This window comes from Hesperophylax consimilis, chromosome 3 (genome assembly GCF_061612785.1).
Source record: "Hesperophylax consimilis isolate HC1 chromosome 3, BYU_Hcon_1.0, whole genome shotgun sequence".
Classification (NCBI taxonomy): Eukaryota; Metazoa; Arthropoda; class Insecta; order Trichoptera; family Limnephilidae; genus Hesperophylax; species Hesperophylax consimilis.
The window spans coordinates 26,094,979-26,120,338 of NC_142838.1; the positions used below are offsets into that span (position 1 = coordinate 26,094,979).

A 25,360-nucleotide genomic window follows, 5' to 3' on the forward strand; every position below is an offset into this window, starting at 1 on the left:
GATCGGAGGATGAGAAAATCCGACGAATCACAAAATAAGGTTGTATGGCTTCTGATGGCGTAGGAGACAATAAAATTTGATAAAAAAAGTTTTTATATCGGCTATTTACTGAAACGATGTAGATTTTAATTTATATAATAAATCCAGTGGTACTAGACGGAGATTTGAACCCGATTTGAAGATGGCCGTGTGCCAGTCTGCTGTGTGAAAGCTGAGTTAGAGCGGGCCTGCCCCCGCCCCCGCCCCCGCCCCCGCCCTGCCGTCCCGCCCCCGCCGCTGCGCGCTCCGCTCCGCCCGGAGAACCCCGGCTCCAGCCACAGCTTCCCAGCCAGTCTGCTGCCGCGCGGCGGCCGAGGCCACAGACCCATCTTAAACATGCACCCTAAAATAAATCACAACTAACATGTAACTCGCTAAAAAAATCGCAAAGAAAAATAAACTAACATAACTAAATTAAATTAAAACGTAAACAGTAGTGAAAAATAACTAGAAATGTTTATAGTAAAGTGGCTAGCGTTAACTAGAGATGGGTTAGCTGGTCCAGGAGGGCAGTAGGGGCGGGATGGGGAGGGGGGTGCCACTGGCCGCCCTCGTGCTCGCCGTGCTCGTCGTGCTCGCCGCGCTTGGCCCGAACGGTAAGTCAACCACCATCAATCAATCATTCACACTTCTATTCACACTTGTCGCATTGGTGCGAGGTGATAAAAGCACTCCACCTTCGTGGTTGTGCAAGAAATCGTTCTCGCTGCTATTGACACTAATGGTAGGAAATCAATCATTCACATTCAATTGGAAAGCACTCCACCAATTTTTGTAGTGCAAGAATTCCTTCTCGTCGTGATTAGATCTTTAAGCCGGCTGGTAAGCAGAAATTAAATCCTTCTATTGTTCATCCTGTAACTATCTTTGTGGATGAGGGAGAAGTAGAGAAAAGTTAACTATTCGCCAATTGCCTTCGTGTTTAAATTATCGTTCGTCGTGCTTACCGCTTCATCTCTTCTTTTAGGATGTAACCCTTCATTAATCACCCTGTCACTAGCTCTGTGGTTGACGGACGAATAGAGAGATGTTCGTCACTCGTCAATCGACTCTTTCGTGCTCAAATGGATCATCGTGGTGGCTGCTTATGATATTGTAGCAGACCTGTGACCTGTGTGGTGGCAAGAGAGATACACTGAAGATCGCCACTCTCCACTGGCGGCTAAAGTTATTTCTTTCCATCATGATGGCAGCTTTAATCTTTTGTAGGAAAGAAAAACCTTTAAAAATTTAGCATTTCACTAATGTTTTAATTACCTTATGAAAATCAGGCTAATGACTAATCACCATACTTGAATTGCTTGACTAACTTCGCGTGCTTGTCGTGCATCTTGTGCATTCGTGTTTTGCCTAATTGGTAAGCCATATATTTATACATCACAATTTTTTTTAAATATTCTTGTTACAAACGCACCATACAATTATGACAACGATATCATCACTGAAAAGGAAATACATTTGTTTATCTCCCGTTTGAATTTTTTGACAAAAAATTACGACACCTTCATTCGCAAGCAATTTTCCTAAACATGAACCGGATGAATAAAACGTGTATATTGCCTGTCAGAATACAGAAATGTGTTTTATTCCCCGCGTGCATCCCCGGGGGGATGTGTCGCTGAAAAATAAAATAGCAAGCGTGGCATCCTTCTGCAGAACTGCTCTAAATAATCTTATTTATAGACGTGACACAAAGCGAAATATCATTTGAGAACTGTGCCATAAAGCATTCAATCCTACCTGACATGAAGAAATTAGAATATACGTAAAGCATAATATTTTGTACGAAAAATTCCAAAATTTAAATGAAATTATGAAGGCATCTTGCATAAGACGTTATAAAGACGAGAAAAAAATCTTTTAAATACATAAATACAGGTTTTTACGCTTTACTAAATGTATAATTTAGAACTAGGGGATACAACAGGGATGATTGATGGAACCAGAAAGTTCATAAAAGCTTTCATTCAACCCCTATTGCGAAAGGTAAATCACTCAACACTATGTAGAAAATATTTTGTTGAAACACAAAATTATAAAAAAATCTAGCGCGTTGGGGGAAATTTGCTTTTTCAGAAAACCAATTCCACTCGTTCCGTAAATTTCGTTTACCATTGTAATTTCCCGAAATTACAAAACGAAAGATGGGTTTTACTTAAAGGGAAAACATTACTTAAAAACGACAAGAAAATTCGGGAAAAATGAATCTGGCTTTTTAACGTCACAGACAAAAAGAAATACCTCAATCTCAAGTTTTCCCCGGCTACGGAAAATGATTTTATATGATTATACCTATCCACATAGAAAGTCCCTCACACAATGATTTTATATGATTATACCTATCCACATAGAAAGTCTCTCACATAATGATTTTAAATGAGTATACCTATCCACATAGATAATACCTCACACAATGATTTCATATGATTATACCTATCCACATAGAAAGTCTCTCACATAATGATTTTATATGATTATACCTATCCACATATCCTACATTTATAAAAACATCTTGTAATGGAAAATTCTCAGTAAAATTATATAGTCCTGATGTTATTACAAACCAACTCAACGGAGCTTCCCGATAATAAAACAAAAAATAACTAATAAGAAAATTTGAAAAAATAATGTCTTACATGACACTCTTTCAAACTAATTTAAGAATACTGTCATTCATTTAAATGAAAACTATTAAAGTTTTATTACTTGCTCACGCTAACCTAGTTCATAGAACGAGTGAAATAATTAAATTCCAAACAGGGAAACAGTTCTTGTGGAAAGATTCTTGTGAATTTGATTAAAAAACGTAATCTGTGAAAAATCTTTAGTCTTTTTGCGTTTCCATAGTTTTATAGAAGATTCGCATAAAACACCTTCACTTAAATTTAATTAAACTTTTTTTCGGTCGCGTCATCAAAATAATCAGGAAATGGGCCTATAACTCAAGTGGCACAATCTCCAAGGGGTATAATTATTTTTATATGAAACTTTCAAAACCTTGGCACATAACGCTTAAAGGATATTCATTATTCATTCAAAAAGAATCTCTCGGGTCAGCAGCTTTGGATCAGTTGGGGAGAGATGATACTAGGCTATAGCTATAGGTATTATATAAGGATATTGATTTTTATTCTCCTCCTGTCAAGGATTTGGAATCGCCTGAATTTGAGTCGCTGACGCGAATTCACCGAAGCGTTTATGGAGTATGTTTTACAGCATTTTAAGAAATAATGTGATCTTGGTAAAATAATTTTCTTACAAATTTATTATTTTTAACGCGATTTGGTCTGTCAATTTTAAATCATATGATACGGATCACACATAACTGGTTGTTAGTAGGGATTTTTTTCTGTTTTCATTATTATAATGATGTTCATAAAAATGTATTCTCTGTTATTTTTAGTTTATTCTCCATTATAAAACCCGCTAAACTGCCATAGCAATTTATCAGCAGGGAAATTTTTAACACTAAAGCATTAACCTCAAAATAAATTACAATATAGAAAAAAAAAGACAGATTAAAAAAAAATACAGTGTGTGGCAAGCCTACGCACGACGGAAGTGAAACTTTTATTATTCTTCTCTCTCTCTTTTCATTTCATTCTCTCTTTTTTTCTGTCTATTGACATATTTATAAGTACCATATGATAAAAAAAAAATAAAAGTTATAAAAATATGGGATTCGAACCCGGGTCCTGCATAAAGAGTGTCGAAAGCTCTGCCTCTAGACCGCGAGGAGAGATATTTCGCGCGACGCGGCGTTATCGGCCTTGATTAGTAATTTTAATGATTCAAAATAAAAATAATTAATCAAAATACCGAGCGACTCTACCGGCTCGATTTGTAAGCTATATTTCGACCAAAATATCATATAGGTACCGTTAAGTAAATTAAATTTAAATTAACAAATTTATCTAATTTTTTACTACATTATTACAAATCGTTGATAAAAAAAAATTAAAAGTTATAAAAATATGGGATTGGAACCCGGGTCCTGCATAACGAGTGTCAAACGCTCTGCCTCTAGACCGCGGCTATTACGTATTTGACCAAAATATCATATAGTCGAAATATCTAAAAGTCGCAGCACGAGAGCATTTTATCACTTAAAAAAAATTATTATTTAAAAAATCACAAAAAGAAAAAAAAATAGTTAAAGCGGGGATCGAACCTCGGTTCTTCACGACGACAATCGGGCGCTCTGCCTCTAGACCGCGAAGCTGAGTTTGGAGAGTGACCTAAAGTAGGTATATAATATTGGCTAGGCTCCTATAGCGAAATAATCACGGTTTTTCATGACGGTCATGAGTTGGTTTTACTCCGGTCCTCGAAATTGCATAACGCGCGTAAAGAAGTTTCACTTTAATAATATTGGACGAATATGAGATGGAAAATGCGAAGAAAACAAATGAAAGGCGGAGTTGCGGCAGAGAACGTTTAATTAATTATTCTTAACAATAATATTACATCATCATTTTTAATATTTATTTAATTATTTTAGTATAATATACATATTATATTGGTTAGAGAAACATACTTGGACATTGCTCAATTCTCAGACCAAAACCTTGAATATATGAAACTTCACAGGATGATTTTTGTATAATGATTAAGGACTAAAATTTAATTTGTATTTTACGTAGATTTGCGTGAATCTAATGAAATTTTAGCGGCGTGAGCTCGAAACACAGTGCTGATAAAATTATGTAAAATGTTTATATAATATATTAACTATGAAATGAAAAGGTAAAAATGAACATGTAGATTCGTTGTCCAATCTCTTACTCACGAATATTTCGAATTGTACTAATTAGACGTAAGATATAAAAATATTATGTTGTGACAGAGGTGCGTTACAAGATAATATTTTTGATTTTGTTGAGGCCTTTACCCATCTCAAACAATTCAATAAGCGTCATTTTTACCAATACTTCTTGAAAGCTATTGATTATTTTACTTATTTAAATTTTTCATTTATTCCGATATTCTGGCATCTATCTAAAAATAAGATGGGGTAATTGATAGAATTAGAACATATTATTTTAAACACGATCATTTACTTTATTATTTTGTGTCTACATCCAAAATCAATGCTTTGATTGCCCAGTAAAAGTGTAACTATTTATCTAACATATTTACCACGTCCAGCATAAACCGCAGTGAAATAACAAGCCAGTATAACCATATCGTATCTAACAAAGCGAATCTTTGGAAGCTGGGTATAATGTGCGTAATTAATCACTGGACTGAAACAAAGAAAATATTATGAGTTCGGACCGGAAAAGAATTGGCATTACGTTTAGTGGACGGCGGAGAAAATATCTCTCTTTACTACCCTTTAGCAGGTAGATTTATTGTGTGTTATACGGAGGGTACACTGCACCCCCTACCTATCCTGAACGCCTGGTAGCTATGGAATTACTGTTGGGATGTGTTATTCATTGTTCACGCAAGTTTAGGGTAAAATTACAAGCGTGAATAGGTAATTAGGGCAATCAACTTGTATTATGTGCCAGGATACAAGTTTTTACTCATATTAACTACGTATTTTTATTTATTATTACTTATCCTACTCGTACTACAGACCATCGCTCGGTTGTTCTTGTTAGACGATTGATAAATATGGAACAAACAATTATTGTTCTGTCCTATTTTAAATTAAAAGTATGGTTAAATAAATATGACTAGTTCCATACCTCGAGCTGAAATCTGGATTAAATCTTTGAAGGTTGTTAACCTGATTCCACGCTTTCCATTTGTTTTACTGTACTGAAAGATAGATCTTTTTTTAAAGAAATCAACAGGGAAATCTTCCTTTGTAGACCGTACAATGGAAATGCACTCGTACCAGTCACATAAGTTTCGGAGTCATGAACAACTTCTCCTACCACTTACGTCAATCATCCCTTCCATTACCATTCAATTTGGGAGGCGGGTATGGGTACCGCCGCCCCGCGAACCATTTATTGGATAGTGGTTCCCTACGATTGGTGACTGAGTAAGGGTTCCTGTGTTCATGGGGTGAAGTTTGTCTAGGTCTTGACGACGGATGTGTTTACGTACCTACTGCGCGGCGGGTCGGATCGGTAGAAAGACTGGTTGGGGGAAACCTTTTGATCTCTCCAGCCGGACCCTTTCTCGACCCATCGCCGCAGTGGGAGGGATAGATTCATACGTCCGTCACTTCTAGGCCCATTGATCCCCAGATTCCTACCCACCCCTCGAACCCTTTTACTTCCCTTCATTTCCCTTAAAAGACCCTCCACCTAGCATCTCCAAATAAGACATAGGCTCTGAGGGATCTTTTTTTCTCAGGTATGGAGCTAAAGTAAAAAAAATACCGTTGATAAATTATATGTTCATCGCCTCTGCTGTATGTAACCAAGATATAGAGATATTAGAGTTTTATATATTTTTTTCTATCAATCACAATTTCACTATATCTTAAATGATTTTTTCTTCAAATAAAATATATCGGATTATAGCAAACTTTACTTGGCTATTGCTGTAAGATATTATGTGCTTGTAGACATTAAATATTAAAGTATTTAAGTGAGTTAAGAGGACCGTTGCCGTAATTTGAAAGAAATTATAATTTCCTTTTAAACGAACGTTTAGTTCAAGTCACATCACCATTTATTCTTATTAAAGTTTTTGAAAAAATCACTTTAATTCAATAACAGATGTTACGAAATGAGTTACGGAACTTATTAAATGCTAAAAGGCGACCCCTACATTTTATACGAGCTTTTAAGGAACCATGTTTGGAGCTAGACTCGGGGGAGAACGTTCAAGAAAGTCAGCTGTAAATAACACGTCTTGTTCCTGTGATAAATGAGGAACTTTGCTCCTGGCAGGGGTTGGGTAGCGGCTAGGTTCCTGCGGGAGGCCGGAGGCTACAAACATTTGTAGAAACCTCATTATTAACCCCCTAACAAGCCTTCGATACAATTTGTCCATGGAGAATTCCGTAACTTGTTTGGACGATAGAAAAACGTTGTTCTTTTATTGGTGAAGTGGAAATATTATTTATAGATATAATTTGTAATAGTTATTACATGGTTTGTTAATTTATCATTCAAATATGTGATATCTCTTTTAAGTACATGAAAAGCATTAGAAATCCATCATGTTCCTAAAGCGTGACCCCTTCGATATCAAAATTTCTGCAGATAAGAAAGTAAGATATGGCTTATTAAAAAAGGTTTGTAGTTAGTTTCCATTTTGTATATTTATATTTACGATCAGTGTGCAGATTTTAAACAGAATTTTCTTCCTTCGAAATATTTTTATTATCATATATTCTGTATGCCTGCTATTATTGTGAGACATGAGTAAAATTATAAAAAATTGGTCTCTGTTCCACTGCAGTATCATGAAAATTGAATTTTTTCACTGGTCTCAAGCCATATCTGAAGCAGTCACAGATGTCGAGCGTTACCGTACGTTGGGCACAAATGGGGCCTTAAGGACTCTTCTGTACGAAAGTGAACAAGTTCAAAACACGACGTTGAAGAATTTCCACTCCGCCTGTTCTCCGGAGGCTAATCAATGCTGCGCGTCGCGATGCCGACGCCGCGCCGGATGCTATCGAATGCCTGACAAATCTCAGCATCCCAGTGTAACCAACAACTCTGCAACTATATTGTAAAGAAGTCGCTGCCCACTATACATAATAAAAAACAGGAAGATATGGGGTAGAAGCGTGCCGAGTATCGCCGAACAAACAGCAAACACTAGAAGCGTCTTAAGTCAATTAAGGATACGCATTCGGTCATTCATATATTTAAAACCAATGCCAGGGTACGGTGCCGCTGTACGTAAAATTTACATGCGATGTACAGCAGTAGGTATGGGTGAACGATGTGGTGTTTTAAATAATAATGGTTTACCCTGTACGATGCAAGAAAGGGCTATAAATTTATTGTTACAAAGGCTTTGGGCATTTGTGTCAGGACGATACAAAAACACATTTTCGGTTGACTAGGTACAACTATGCACATACTACTGCAAACTGTTTGAAGAGTGATAACGATGTTTATAAAAAAAGGGGACGGCCCAGCTGAGTAGGACACGTAGCGAGAGTGGAAGAAAGAGTGGAGAGGCTTTCATTTAAAAGAGCTGCAGGACCAAAGAGCATTGGGAATACCCAGTATAAAAATGTATCTACTTGAAGGAAACACTTAGAGACAGGCAGGAGTGGAAGCTTTTCCTCGAGGAAGACGAGTCTTTTCAAGGATTGTTACAACTTTTGATTGTTACAGTGTATTTATTAATTGTTTGTTTGCTGCTGTAGTGCAACGACTATCTTATATAGTTGTAGTACATTTCTGGTGTTAACAGTTTAGTATTACTGTTCTATCAAATTTTATCCCTGAATTTCGCTACTATATACCCCAACTTTCTGCAAAATATACAACTGCTAATATAATGCCACGCGGAACAATGGAAATCATTTAATTGAATGATACACCGTACTCTCGGCCGTTCTCATTCAATAACTTAGACCTCCAACGTAGAACCTTCAGGCTTCAGACCATGCATAGTCCAACCACTCACTCACTAAGATATTTATAGAAGCCTATTGTAGTACTCACAACTTTACATACAGTTTTCAATCATGGATGACTCGGCAGCCTCGATTTGAATTCACTGCAGATATTATATATTATAACTCAACAATTTAGAGGAGGCCTTTGGACTGTGCACGTCACTGGGGTAGGATTTTAATTTAATTTTAAAGGAATAAAGAGTTAAATTATTGATATATGTTAGGAAATGTTAATTCACTATTATCTATCAACATAATTGTGGTGAAAATACCGACTTTAGCCATGTATATTCTTATAAACACTGTTTTTAAATCTATTTTCGAAATTGTTATTTTGCTAAGCAGTTGAAACAATTTTCTAACTCTCCTTATCTCACAATGGGTAAATATAATGATGAAAATAGAAACTATTTTATTTTTTTCAAAACTGTTTTTTTTTCTCCCATTTCACTGCGCAAGAGCTCACCATTTGAGAGCTTTGCTGCTTCATATATCACACAAACAGTAGGTATACTATGAGGATTCATGAAATATATTTTTTAAGCATATCGAATTGGTAGGTAGGTATTGAAAAAGTTAGAATAAGAAAGTTCAAATAAACACGACGATTTCACATTAGAAAAAATATTTTTTACCTAATCATTAAATCAACCACAATCTTGAAATGGAAACGGAACATACAAACAAATTTAAAGACAGACGAAATGCACAACACTAATGTTTTTATTGATTTCTGCAAGCATTAAGGCTATTATCAAACTGTGGTTATTCCACATTGAGACGACTTATTTAAATTATTTTATTTACTTCTACCCTTTTATCTTAATGGGATTTATTATTATTCTCGGTAAAAACCGATTGCCTTAGAAAACCAATAAATGCGTGGAGAACAAACATTATTTTTTTGTTTACCCGTCTTTAAAGATCGCAGGTTTGTCTCAATTATTTCATAATTATATTTGTTATTTAAAAAGTGTTATAAGAAATTAAATTATTTGAGTTTCTTGAAAATACCAAAGAGCATTACATAACGTTCATGGAAGTTTTTTCTATTTATGTCTTTCTTTCCGAATTCGAAAGAAAGGTCAGAATTTGTAACAACGTCTTACGACCTACCAACCCTTCATATTTGATATTAGAACAAGTATATTATATACCAACTATACCAACCAAATATTTTCCAACAACTCGTCAAAAAATAATCTGTATTCTGTATTTAAAATTCAAATATTGTTTATGAAATTAATCAAATTTGTGCTCATTTAAAAAAATTCAACAATCTAGGCTGTATTCCTCGCGTAAGCATTTTCTACCGTAAATCAGAATTTTAGTGAGGCTTTCGCGCGGTGAACTTTCTGCCGTGGTGTATGTATTACTTAAACGATAATACGCTGTTAAATATTTTATGGATAGCCTTGTTTCGCCACCGGTAGGAATTTCATTAAATTTATTATAAAAAAAGCTCCTCGGTAGATGGAGGCTGTGATACGGGGGTAGTATTTTTTTTTAAATATGAGGGGATGGAGTGAAATTATGCGACACCGCAAAACGCTGGGCCCGATAGATAAACGCGGGACTTATTTACTCACAAATTTTCGAGGAAAATACTATCACCTGCAAAAAGTTGTCTCACTCACCCCTTGTCACACATATTTTTCTTCAAGGGCGTGAAATTTTTGCAAAATTATTTTTTGTAAAATTCGTTGATCGGAAATATACACAAAGATGAGCCATGAACCATTATTAGTATCAAACCGTTCGCATAAAAATATCGCCTTTGTTTCTACCTACACATCAAACGCATAAATCGGTCATTTGTTCCGCTGCACAGACGAGTATCTCTATGAAGAAAGTTGGATATAAGTCGGAAGGTTCCATGATAACTCAACACAGTGACAATTCAACACACTTTTAAAAAGTAATATAAAGTCATTAGAAACGATAATTTTTTTTAACCTTACCTTACCTACTTAACCTAGTTAATGAAGTTTTGTTTCATCACTTTCCATGACTTTATATAACTTTTTAAGAAAGGGATGAATTATCATTAGGCACTAGGTTTCAACTTAATTTCTACAAGAAATAACTAATTATGTTGTGGGAGATGGTAAAAGATGCATTAAAGTTCCTTTTTTTCTCAATCAAAGTTAAGTTTGAAGGATAGGAAACACGCATAAATTATTAAAATAACCCAAACTAAACCCTGAAAATCTATTTTGTGCATGTTTTTTAATGTAAAATCAAGAGTTGTTTTTTTTAAAGCCTTTTAAGTACAGCGAAATTCGACAAGTATACCAAAGACATAACTTAATTTCCTTTTTAAGCTAAGAAATGTAAAAAACGAACAAAATCAATAAATATGCCGATTGTTTGAAATTTGAAAGATAGACAAAATGATATGTCCTATATCACATTCTGTTACACACGCACAGCAAAATTTCAGCCGGATTGTCATTCATTTTCTTTTTTTTATTTCTTTAACTGTTTAAACTGGCTACAACTTCACTATGACGTAGGCAACGCTTCTGACTATAGAAAATGTATTCATCAACATTAAAAAATAATAAAAATGCCACCATTGTAGACGGTAAAAAAAAACTTTACATACACTATTGTCTCTCTCTGATTAAGGACTAGGGAGGCATTTATTCGTTTTGAGTCTTCCGTTTGTGTGGGAGAGAACAAGTAGCTAATTTGTCTCTGGTGTTACCGAGTTCAGTAATTAGTATTTTCGTTGAGCGTGGGCAATATGGAAGTTGCTAATCTCTGTATAATATGTTTGTTATAATGGCTGGTATCCGATGAGTAATTAGCTGTTTTTGTTTGTTGTATATAACTAATGTTTTCCTTGATCCTTTTTTTTAATGCAAAAAAGGTTTTTTTTAAATGCAAAAGTGCTGCAAAAATCATCCGCCCATCGTAAGGCTCATAGTGTTAGATTAAGTTTTAGGAAACCATGCAATGACTTCACGGAACACCTTCCATTTAGATATCATTAAACGGGCATTATTCTCACCTGCCGTCTGTGCGTAAACGTTTGCCAAGCGTCTGATTTATATCATGCGCTGAAAAAAGTTTTTGTTTTTTTTTAATAATGGAAATTTATAATTTGTTTTCAATGCATTATTGCTGCCTGACAAACAGAAAAATATTTTAATAATTGCTTATCGATTGATGTCCTCTCAATAATGATTTCAAAAGATTCTCCAAAATGAAGTCGTGTAGACGAAAAAAAAAATAACAATTTAAAACAATATTTTTTTGAACATTGAATTGGTGAAATTTTTGTGGCGATATTCTAACTTACATATACTGCAGAGAATAAAAGTTGGGGATCAATCGTCTCCAAAGAATAATACATTATAATTATAAGAATATTTACATTCCAATTGAACCTTCGTGATTCCTGGGCGAGTAGTGTTCATGCTACGTTTAGCTTACAATTTATACAGCAGGAACAACTATAAATTTCTAAGGCTTTTTTATACCCACACATGGGACAAGTAAAGGCATTAAAAGTTTTTTTATGGTAAACATGAAGTTTTTATGACGTATCTTTCCATTTTAGAGTGCTTTGAAAAATACGATAGGGTACTTATTTTTTCTTTTTAAATAAACAGGACTTCTACCAAAAGCACTGTCAAAAAAATGAAAGTGTTCAACAGGCTCTGACAAAGAAGTCACAGCATTGTACATGTTGCGAACATTCGTTTATAAACAATTCCAATGTCACAGATGTAAAAAGAATGTCAGAATTAAAATGGGATTTGGCTAGTTAACCTAACTGGCTCAGGAAAAATATTTTGGTGCATCACCCTGCTAAGTCTATGAGTGAAAATGCCACCATGAAGACATTAGCAGGGATGGCAGCAATTAAAAAAGATGGGGATGACTAAATTGGTAGTCCATGGCCCAAAACAGGAAACATTGGTAGGATAGGAAGAAGGCAATGGGTAGTGCAAGCTAAATAAGGAAATATAATCAGGATAATTTTGTTGAAGTGTTCCACATGATTGGCAGTCATTCAACCTTACTTTGATTTTATGTCATTCCTAAGAGGAATACACCCCGCGCTATCTAAAATTTCTTCATTTTACCAAATTGATAGAATTATTATGCACCCGTATGGCGTAAGGCAAGAAAAATGAATGACCTCTAACTATAAGTCTGCATTATTTAAATCTATAGAAAAACTCAGATTTGTGTCTGTCGTAACCATTCAACTTACATTGAAGCATTGATGAGGTTGTAATTAGTCAATGCATTGAAGTGATAATTTCTTATGAAATAAGATTTCTGTAAAACCAGATCAGTACCATTTTGCGTCTTTGTATTTTATTGACCAGACTACTGCAGGGCCAGAAAGTCGTTTACGTTAGAAATAGTCTGAATTGTTTATCGATTTTATCCACCAAGTTTAGTCAATTGATTAGCATCGTATAACCATATCTTATTTATTCCATGTCAATATCTGTTCAGCTATCGACAGCGCAACTGTACTATGGATATCGAGCATATCGATCCGATTTGTTGAGTTATCATTTTGATCGTGCTAGAGACCCCAAGGTCCCTCAAGATTGCTGATTCTCTTTTGAAGGAGCTTGCTATACTATGCGGACCGCAGCATGCCTGTCTATAATATGCTGCAATGCGGATAACTATACACCACAGATCTACATACAGGGGAGAATTGTTCTTCGCCTAAATTTGGTCGTTGTAGCGTATCAGTGACCCAATTCTTGGTCTGCATCCCTCGGCACTTTGTCGACTATTGTTCTAACATAATTACCATAAGGCATAATATGCCCCAAAGATGATATATTATCATCTTTGGGGAAGCCGTGTGGAGGTTTTATTAAGAAAATGAAGGAAAGATAGTTTTGGGAAGGAAAGGGGTATGCAATGTGTGTAGGAATCGGGGGGTCAGTACATCCATGAATGACAAACGAATTAATCCATCCCTCCTACTGTGGTTAAACACGATGGGTCGAGAGCAGCTGGTGCTCAGACACATCCGCCGCCAAGGCAGTTTTCATGCCTTTTTCAAACGATAGATCAATAGTTTTACCGTTATTATCGACGGATGGATCGCCTGGACGTCACTCGTTACCGTGGCAATTTCATCTTTGCAAATATATTAATTGATGACGACCGTTTTGTTCCAGTTTAATGATTTGCCAATTTTTCTGTTAAAGGTGTCTGGGGTGGCATGCACGAGAAACGCCTCCTGCACAGCCTGCTGGACCACTACAACGTGTTGGAGCGGCCGGTGGTCAACGAGAGCGACCCGCTGCAGCTCTCCTTCGGCCTCACGCTCATGCAGATCATCGATGTGGTCAGTAAACATTCGTGATACAACCAACAACTCTGCCATAGCCATAGTCCTCGGGTCCATGGGGTTATGTTTATCCAGGTTTTAGAGGCGGATGCATCTGCCCACCAACTGCATGATGTGGAGGATCGGGAGAGGTCGGTTGAGGGAGACCCATTGAGGTCTCCATCCAATTATTTTCACTACACTTAAACATCAGTGGAAGGGATGGATTACCGCTCGTTACTTTTTCCCTCCCAGATTCGTTCCTTTCCTCAAAAAGTCCCTGAACACAGCATCCAAAAAGATGACATTTACAGATATAACATGACTTATAAGAAAACAACTTTCTTACCGTCTGACATATATATATATACCAATTTGGATTTGAAAGCGACGTTCTCTTTAAGTGAGTATATGAATGAATGGGATGAATTCAAAATCTAGTTTTGAATGAAGTATGCAAATTCGATTTTAGTTACACAGCTTAAAAAGAAAATGTATTAAACAAAAAAAAACGCGATGGAATTTTTTATTCGAAAGATTAACTAGTGCACACATTATTTATACATTCATGGCAAGAACCAATCATTGGCTATTTTCATTTCGCTAGAGCTTAAAATTTGTACTTCCTTCTCCCTTTTGTACGCAATGTATTCAAGCATTTAAAAAAAATAAAACACAATAACGTCGCCGTACTTCACGTTTACAATTAATTATTTTTTTGTCATAAATGTAGAGGTAATGCCGATATCAAATTCACCTAAAACCTTTTTATAATTTAGGCTGGATTTATAAACCTTTTTTCACTTTGTATTTTGATAGTGGTTTATTCTTATAAAAATCTCTCAAATTCATATTCACAGGCCGTTAAAAAATGAAGCTATTTTTGCCAATGAAAGAATAATGAATGTTTGGGCTTCAATTAGTATAATCATAATTTGACAGTTAAATGAGCAAATAACGCAGTGAAAATTGAACTAAGTATAGAGCAAAAAATAATAATGCCTTTACGCTAATGCGAAAAAAAATCTTTAAAATAATTTTTATTTTATTATTATTTTTTTATGTGCAACGACACAAGAGTCTCAACCGTTATGGCATCCCCAATTGGGGTATGTTGTAAGGCTGAATGTAGAGGGGAAGGGAAGAAGATAGGGATGAGGAAGGGTACACCAGGGCGATACTGAAGGATACTGAAACGTGCCGCAAATACACTGTATAGTATTTTAAATGAGTAATTTATGAAATAACACAAATTTGAAGTCGCGACCTCCAGCTTGCTAGTCGAGAGCCTTACCCCCCGACAACAAAATGCCTCATGGCCTATGTTACCTTTAGGGATGCTATGTGGAGAGTCTTTTAAAATATATAAAGGAAAGGAAGTTCTGGGAAGGAAACAGGTATAAGGGGTGGATAAGAATATAGTGGTCAGTATATCAAGGAGTGACGGACTTATTAATCTATTTCTCCCACTGCGTTGTACTGCAATGGGTCGATAGAGTCTTGCTGGAGAATTTAAAGGGTCTCATTCAAACAGTGTCTCCCGATCCGACCTGCCATGTAATAGGTTGCCGGACATAGAAAAACCTCACCCTATGAACCCGGCCATCCTGCCAAGCCAACAAACGTAGCGAACTACTTGAGGAGACATATGGCGGAGGTGTTCCCGGGGCGGCGGTACCCATAGCCACCTCCAAAATAGAATTTTTCAATAACATCTCGGAAAGTCAATAAAGCTTATGGTTTCAGATTCACGTCTTACGTTACGGCCGCGGGAAAACACAATAAAAACAATTTTACTATCTCTGCTATTTCACATTATCTTATTTCACCAAAAAATAACATCATGGAATTACATGGCCAAGCTAGATGGGTTTCCAATATTTTTCTATATGTTTTTTTTTTATTTTCATCCACCAAAATATTATGATCGAAAACCTTACATTTTACCGATTCTGTTTTCCAGTTTGAGCTCATATTTGTGGGGAAACGTATGCCGACGAAAGTACAGAACGTGAAGGAAAATGTTTGTTTCAAATGTCGTCATTTATTTTGATGTATGCACATTTCCATGGGAATGGCGGGGTAAAATAAATTTTCGTCGGAATGTTACTCCCCACAAATGTACTTCGCTTTATAAACCAAAATTACATACTGGCTTCTACCCAAAGTAAAATGATAAAACTGGTAATTTGGGAAAAGCAATCTTAAATCTGCGTAAAAAAATATTTACAATTTAGCGTTTTTAACACATGTATAACAGCATAATATTTTTTTCATTATAGTTAAACCAATCTACCTATTCTTTGTTGCTTTAGGTGGGGTTGAACCAGAAGACAAATATAATATTGTTTATTTTTGGAAAATTAAAAATGAACTGAACGTAACAAAACCATCGACAAACTCTCGAAATTTTGATATTGGGTTTATATAAATTTATTACTCTGTTGATTGTATTTTCTAATCCCCGTTAAAATTGAGGATTAAAATCCAACTTCCGACCACAAAACTTTATTTGTTGTTCCTCTCAATATAATCAATATTAGTCAAACCGTACAGGCTTAACGCTAACTTGATAATATTTTAAAACGAATATAATGTTTTTATTTCAAATTTCTACAGCGACAAAGATAATAATGATTTACCAGATTTTTACATGAAATCTTAAATTAAATTGTGACTTTCTTTTGCCAGTAAAATATATATTTTTTAAAATTATTGTCAGCACCTTATTTATTACTTGAATTCTTTACCACACTTTAAAAATATTTTTTATTATTAAATACATTTTTTTAAATATATGAAGTGATCAACAAGATATTCTCAGATAATATTATTGTCTTATTTCTAACATAAAACAGGTATTTCGAAGCACAAAGCTCATGTTGTTATTACTAAGAAAATACTGAAAAGTTGTACAAACTTATTATAACAAAATAACCAAGAGTTGTAACCGGTACAGGCAGTTTATCTGCTTCGAATTTTTTTATGCTAACTCCGAACAAACAAAATTAACAAATACTTTGCTTTGGGTTTATATATGTCGTCATTTTTTAACATTCACGTCAAAAAATTTTTATGCTGACGGTCTCGATGGCCGAGGGGTAAGGTTTTCGACTAAGAATTCAAAGGTCGCGGGTTTACCACACCCTATGAACCCGGGCACCCTGCTTAATCACCAAACGTAGCGAACCACTTAGGGTGACTTGTAACAGAGGTGTTGGCTATCTAATAATTTTTCCGGGGCGGCGGTACCCAAACCCGCCACATTATTTGCCAACAGTGTCAAATAATATATACATTTTTTTTGTTACAGAAAATAAAATGGAAAATAGGTATTAGAATTAAATCACAAACCAGTCTATACAAACCTAGCGTAGCCCACAAACTACTTGAAAACTGGGATATAACTCTAAAGGGGACGCGAGCAGGCGTTATTAAAGGGGCAATTTTTTGTTACAAAAAATAACATGGAAAATAGGTATTAGAATCAAATCACAAACCAGTCTATACAAACCTAGCGTAGCCCACAAACTACTTGAAAACTGGGATATAACTCTAAAGGGGACGCGAGCAGGCGTTATTAAAGGGGCAATTTTTTGTTATAGAAAATCACAGTTAGGTTAGGTTATATATGTATATTGATTTAATATTTTCACCACATTTTTACGCATTACATCATATCATAAATATAAAAGTAGGCACACACCTCTCGCTCCACCCGCATTCAACGCCAAATCATACATTCAAAAGTATTTTTACCCATTAGTTGCCTGCGACGGGCAAAAAGCTAGTATGTATAAATTTCACTACAGTATTAAATTGACTGATTTTTTTGGTTCGAGATTTCTTAATTTTAGTTTTGGGGACAAGTTATTTCGAGTTTAAAAAATTTTATTGGAAAAATTATGAATTATTGCGTCCATATCAATAAAATATCTTTTTATAAATATAATTTTATCACTTGGTGTAAAATATAATACTACAGTAAATATAAAAACAAATAAAATATGTTAAATTACCCAATACAATGTTTACATTACGTAATTGAATTCGGGTCCAAATATACCCGTGTGTATCGTGTACGTAGTTAAAAATATGTATCAGAGTCAAGTGTTAATGCAATTATTATGTATCCGTCGATATTTTTTGTGTAATTAATAAGTTAATATTTTTACAGGACGAGAAGAATCAGTTGCTGATCACTAACATCTGGCTCAAACTGGTAAGTTTATTAAATTTGTGCCAGTAAAGAAATTATGTTAAAGTTTTCAATTACTAGAACCAATTTAGTACATATTTTAAGACCGAAAACATACATTTGGAAGTAGCATTACATTACTTACAACTTTTCGGACTCTAATGGAAACCAGGTTCAATACAAAAACTTTGATTAACACAAAAAACATCCAGGAATTTTCTGTTTTTCCAGTATACCCAAGCTAATATAAATGAGAGCTGGAGAACGAATTCAATTAATGATTGCCTGAACAAATTTTGTAGTAATTTTTATCTTTAATTCTGGCCGGATCGCACAAAGGTCCGAATCGCAACACTAACTGACTCTTAATTGATAAATTCTTCTTCAATAATTGCAAATTCACTTTGTGGCGTCATTTTAATCATCTATCACTGTTTAATTAGAAGAATCTCCAATCTTTTTTAAGAAGCCGTTGCTTTTGAAACGTGCTGATTTTTTTTGATTTTGAGCTATTTATTTTATTTTACTTAAACCACAATGATATCAAATTATTTTCAAGCAAAAATTATTATCCTGAATACACACATATAATTTGAAAAATCTTAAGAGAAAAAATAAATGTCGATTACAGGGTTCGATTCCCGTCGGCGAGGATAGTGATGTCATAAATAAGTATTTAAATAAACACCAAGTAACCAGAAATTAAGGTACCACAAACTTGCACCGTTAGAGCATTTGCACCTTCTGATGTTAATGAAAATATATTGAGTGCTATATATCTATGTACACCTATAATTAGAATAAAAATAGACTTTCAATCCTCCGCACATTTAATGGTTTTACATTTTGTTAAAATACCCCATTCGGGCATGTGAGGTGATAAGGGATTTTTTTCTCAGGCCTCCAATCTGCTGGCATTGCCTTCCTCCCGTTCAGACTCGCGATGCATTCATTATTCATGTAATTGTTTCGGGTATCCTTCATGTTAACAATTTGTTTGTTGACTGCTTTTATTTGTTCAGGAATGGAACGACATGAACATGCGATGGAACACCAGTGACTATGGAGGAGTTAAAGATTTACGCATTCCGCCTGCCCGCCTTTGGAAACCGGACGTCCTCATGTACAATAGGTAAATCGGATGATAGTTGATGTAGGTAATATGCATTAGGCATACCAATCCAAACCAGTCCAGCCCAACCCTACCCAAAAAAAAAATCGCAGCAGGGCCGTATTTACGCGCAGGCTACCAAAGCTACGGGCTACGGGCCCGCACCACACAAGGTCCAGATGTATCGCAGATATTCACGTGTGACAAAATCATTAAATGGCAATTCAGCGCCATTTTTCAGCAATTGAATACCATTTTTGGAAAGGTTATTTTATACATTGTTACATTTGAATCTCAGTGTAACAACTAGACCTAAGTTGTAAAGATATTATTAATACCTAGCTCTATTAGTGTTAGCGCACACCATTTACCCACTAAATAAGGTATTTTAAGTTAAGTTTTATGTAATTACTACAGTTTAGTTTCAATGCATTTTATTTAATAAATACTAGATCGACCATTAATTTTTTTTTTTTGTAAAATGCATCTATTTTAAAACTTAAACTTACTAACGACTAACGATTGAACCTTCCTACCCAGGAGCTGGAACCGTCAACTCTACTAAACTCGCCAAATATCGATCGGATTGGACCTACATTTATTTCGTATATTAACTGCTGTAATATCATCTGATTTCAAAATACAATTCAAAAAGATGCATTTAAAGATCAGTACAATTTTCGCATCAGTTTAACTTTATAAATGTTTTCAAGGTACAGTTGAAAATGCCCACATATCTGGCAGTGACCGCTCGTGACTTTTGGGTGTACTAGTGTGCTAATGTTACAAAAATGGCATTATTGATGTTGTAGCTGAAAACGATATATTTTTTATTTTTTGTGTGAAAAATTTGGACTAAACAACATCAATATTGTCGACTTTTTCAAACTTAGCACTATATCACTGATCTATGGTATGTATGAATATTTTGAATTACCATGACGACAACTAAACAAATCATTCTATCTGTGGTGGCTTCATGCTGCCATTACAAAGACGCGGTTTTATCCACCGCGCAAAGAAGAATACAAGAAATTCGATATGGTCGTGTTTCTTGATTTGTTGGGCGATTCTGCCTTTAATTTCAAATACAGATCTGTGATTCATCAAACGGCCCCTGGCTCCAGGAAAAACTTCAAAGGCGCTGTATTAGGTATTATCAGCGCCTCGGCTCCTTGGTTCCTTGGTGCTTTAGCAAGTCGGCGCCCTTATCAGACTGCTCCAATTGCGCCTGCACAGGGCCGGCCCAGCTTGACAGGAAATTATTACGGTTAAGAGGGCCAAAGTATTTATTTATCAGTCAAAAAGCGTAAGTATTAAACCCGGGTAATTAAAGAGATCAACGAAACATAAATATAATATCTTAGTGTTCATAATGTCCCAAACTAGTAAAACTTTCCCATAATGATATTTTTCAATCAGGTTTTTTCCATCTATTTACTCAAAATCGTACTTATACCAGTACTGGGACAATATGTAGGCATAAATGGTAGATTCAAGGTTAACATAATCCAGGGTTGATGCTTGGCTTAGAAAATAATTTTATTTATTTTATACTGATCGGGAAAACTAATATGAAAACGTGAGTTGGTACTCGTATCAAAAGACAATATAAGTAAATTTATTTCAAAATGGAAGAACTTCACAACGCTCTTTAGAAGAAAAAACTCGTTTTTAATGATGCGCCATCTCTTGTCTTTTTTATCAAATAGAGTTATATATAATCAAAGGAGAAAATATCAAAGAACATGTGTTATGCTTTATTATCCGATCACGTAGATCTTGAAAATGAACAGAAATACAAAATACGTAAAGCACCAATTTACATGATTACATAATATGATTCTCCCGGGTTACAAGTTATACAACCGCATTATAGACAGCCATTGTGGAAGACGGATGAGTTTTGACTATGAGCCTGTAGTAAAACTGTAATTTTAAAACTAAATTGGACACTTACGTTTATGTTTTTTTCAATTTCCTCCCTGTTTTCTGACCCTCCTTTCACCTTCCACTCAGGCTGCAGTGCGTCTGATGCTAACTCTCTAACAATTACTTTTTGCAAACGGCGTTTAGACTCATCATCCAGTATCATCATGACATTGTGAAGTAAACAAAATTAGGATACACGTTGACAAACCATGGATCCCTATTTTCCTGAAGAACACGGAATACGGAACAAAAACGAATAGGATATTTTAACTGTATTTTTTATTCTTAAAAAATTTACGGTGGTGAAGGTATTTTAATTTTATTTTTATGTAGACAAATAATTTTTGAAAACGATTAAAAATCTGCCATTTTCGATGTGCCACTAAAACGACATCTTCAATGATGAATTCGGCCGGGAGACGTCGGTGACAGCCGTCTAATCAGACATTGGCGTTTTCTATAATGACGTTGTAGCCAGTAGGAACCGGTCGGAATGTGCGATTTTAGAACGTTTTTAAAATCAATGAATGAAAATATTAAAATTTTTAATACAATTATCAAAAAAATATAATTAAAAAATTCCACCCTTTTTAACGGCGTTAATAGGTGAAAATACCCAATTATTTTTACTCACAAAAAGTTACTTACTGCTTTAGGAAATCGAGTGAGAACTTTTGCGCCACCTTGTAGCTAGACTTCAAGTTGAATATGGTGAGCAGATGCACGACTCTTGTCATGTGCAGAAAGGGCGTGATTTATTAGTTATTTCATAGCTATTTATTAGTAGTGACTTACCACGCCACACTCGTCTTCCGTTTCATTCCGGAAAACGCATCATGCGACGCTAGGCAACGGACTTTTGTTTGTTGTCGAAAAAGAGTTGCCACCAAACCTGGCAAGCTCATTTCAAAATACCAGAAAATAAAGTGAACTCTTCCGTTGCAGTGCTGACGAGGGCTTCGACGGCACCTTCCCTACGAACGTGGTGGTCCGGAACAACGGCTCATGTCTGTACGTCCCCCCGGGCATCTTCAAGAGCACCTGCAAGATCGACATCACCTGGTTCCCGTTTGACGACCAACGCTGCGAGATGAAATTCGGCAGTTGGACTTACGATGGATTTCAGGTAAAGATCTTCAAATGCTTCAGGAATGTTTATAGTATGTCAAATTAGAACCATCAAAACATGGAAAAAACATGTTCCCAGATATGTATACCCTGAAAAAAGCTTCAACACTTTTGTCTTATTAGGTACCTACAATCAATTAAAATAATCAGTGCATCTTGGATAAGTAAGCTACATCGGACCAAATACAAATACAGTACAATAACGAAAAAAATAGTACAATTTGTACTCCCACGTTACTGCAGTGCATCGACGATACTTTCAATGATATACTAGCTGGTTTGGAAGAAATAATGAATATGAATATCATTAATGAATATAATCAACTCCATCTTTTGATTATCTCTAAAGATGACTGGTTTTATTCTAAACGGGGAATCTTTAATCAACACCTAAAAAATAAAAATAAATTTTAATATGGTTGACAATGTGTTGCATACCCCTCTCAAACAAACTGATTTAAAAAATGCCTTATATTGTATAAAAAAACAAAAATCTGCAAAAGGATTTTAATATTGTGTGATCTTGCCTTATTTTCACAGTATTTCATTTTACCACCGCTCCATTTTATTTGTGTATTTTTCGAAAAATCCCAGTTATTCCCCTTGGGTATAATTTCACATCGACCTACTGTTGCTGCCAAATGCGATTGTTTTACTTTTGTACGGCTATAATTCAGGGCTGCCCCGTGCCAGCATTAAGCTGCGCAAATCGGAAGCAAGCCGCATCCCAGGGCCAAGCACAATCCCATGTGTTCATGTATTCTGTATGAAGTGGAGGTTGGAGCATTTTCAGTGCCGCCCTGCATATCCGAGTGGTACGAGAAACTAAAATTCGGAACGATGCGAACAGCTACGCCCGGCTTCGGTTTATTTATTTAAACTCAACTTAAATGTACACATTTGACTTCAGTTTAGCGTATCCAAATGCGAGGTGTTTATTGGGGTTGTCCTTATAAATGATTTTGGTAGATTTTTTCAATCGATGTAATAATATAAAGCCACAACAGTGAAAAAACCACCACACAAATGTTAGGTGTATTTTTCGGTAGACAGAATAAAATAAATGTAAAACCAGCCTCACTGTTCACGTAACTTAAATTTACTGTATCCAAATTCGACTTGTTTATTAGGGTGGTCTTCCAAAGAGATTTGATGTTTTTTCCATCGAAGTAATAAAGTAAACCCACCTTAAATGTACAAATTTGTTTGTACGCAGCTTCGACGTCAATAACTTTAATTTACTGTATCCAAATGGAAGGTTTTTGCTTGGATTGTCTACATAAGTGATTTTTAGCGTTTTTTAAACCTACCGTCAATGTGAAATTTTTTCTTCAAACAATGATATTTTGTCGGGTTTGTAAGGTTGTCTTGAAAAAAAAATTGGTGTGTTTTCAACCGAATAAATAAAGTAAGCCCTCCATAACTGGGCACATATTGATAATTTGATTTCTTCAAAATTGGTTTTGATGTGATAAATCTTTTAGAGCGCCGCGCCGTTGACGCTCTTGCACTGAACGATGACTCACTGGCTCTTTCCGGATGGCCGCCAAAACTCTGTGCGGTATATTTGCTTCTATTCTCACTAAAATTGGTAATGGATTTACTCTAAGTGATGATGTATTTTAAATTCGTAATGTATTTCTTTGTGCATAGTTTAATAATAATAAAACTATCGTTTTATTATCAAAATACAAACACTTTTTTTCTTTCATTTTCACTTCCTTTAAAAAAACAATTTCGATGTTTCACATCTGCCAGGCGTCCCTTTACGGCTATATGAAAGTGTGAACCCAACCAATTTTTTCTTAAATTAGTCGTTTCGTGACGAAGGTACATAGGTAGTTTTCGTTAAAGGTTTGATAAGGGGTATTAGTGTTTTTTAGTCGACGAAAAATGAAAACCAACCATAAGTGTGCACACTTTTTACATCAATAAACCTTACCGACATATGATGTGTTTGTTAGAGTGGTCATTTATAAATGATTACATTGTTTTCTAGTTGGATTTACAACTACAAGATGAGGGCGGTGGAGACATAAGCAGCTTTGTTACCAATGGAGAATGGGAGCTTATCGGTATGTAACATACAATATAACTTTTCAACTTTAGACAGGGATACAATAATTAAATAACATTACGGTTTAGATTTTTATAAAACTCTCTACATTGTGCAAACTTAATCAAAGCAAGAATGAAGAAATCCCGCATTCTGCGGTATGGTCAGCACCATTTTCAAAATTCGTTTTCAATTCCTGTTACTTAAATTGTTGTCAAATTTTTTCTACCTAAGGGGCCAATTCAAAAATAAATTTAGTCACCAAAAGGCTTACTTTCAGGCCCCCGTGTTGGCTTACGTTTTAATAGCAAAACTTAATCTTTCTCTTGAGGTTAGTGGAAGATCATCCAGATCCAGAGGAAGTTATTAGAAGATCATCCAGAAAAAGTTACTATAAATATCGGTTCGTATTTGATGGTCCATTATATTGAGCAGCATGGTCATGAAGTGATGAATTAGTTGCACGTTCAAGAATAATTTCGACCTATATGTATTTTGGTGTTGTCCAGGCGTGCCCGGCAAGAGGAATGAGATCTACTATAACTGCTGCCCCGAGCCCTATATCGACATCACCTTCGCCATCGTCATCAGGCGCAAGACTCTCTACTACTTCTTTAACCTGATCGTCCCCTGCGTGCTCATCGCTTCCATGGCCTTACTGGGCTTCACTCTACCGCCCGACTCTGGGGAAAAACTCTCTCTCGGTAAATATGGCTTACTTAATCATTCTAATAACTCCACTACTATTTAATTTTGGTAATATGGCATACTTCACAATGTTCCAAACTTTCTAAATATTTTTTTTTCAATTGCTAACTAGGTACTTATTCTTAATTGTGTTGGTTTTTGGTTCGTTCAATTCGCTGACGATATGGAATACATTATGCTGCTGCCTTTCTACCTTTCAAATTGTTTGTTTTCCTTTCACTTACTACTTTGTCCTTCCATGTCTACTACTAGCTTGGGGTTAATCTCCATGTTCCGGATTACTTCTTCGCATTAACGATATATCCCCATCCCCTGATTAC

The 25,360-nt window shown here is 35.4% G+C and overlaps 1 protein-coding gene across 2 annotated transcripts in view; it reads left to right on the forward strand.

Annotated features, from left to right (window-relative positions):
* The first annotated feature begins 352 nt into the window (after positions 1–352).
* The window catches only part of nAChRalpha7 (nicotinic Acetylcholine Receptor alpha7), a 36,139-nt gene continuing 11,131 nt past the window's right edge, over positions 353–25,360 (forward strand). For both annotated transcript variants that reach the window (XM_089649691.1, XM_089649699.1), the window contains exons 1-7: positions 353–635; positions 13,786–13,925; positions 18,085–18,129; positions 19,128–19,237; positions 22,094–22,274; positions 24,276–24,351; positions 24,842–25,036. In XM_089649691.1, the coding sequence (XP_089505817.1) occupies positions 563–635; positions 13,786–13,925; positions 18,085–18,129; positions 19,128–19,237; positions 22,094–22,274; positions 24,276–24,351; positions 24,842–25,036 (820 nt within the window). In that variant the 5' untranslated portion in view covers positions 353–562. The remainder of the gene's footprint in view (positions 636–13,785; positions 13,926–18,084; positions 18,130–19,127; positions 19,238–22,093; positions 22,275–24,275; positions 24,352–24,841; positions 25,037–25,360) is intronic.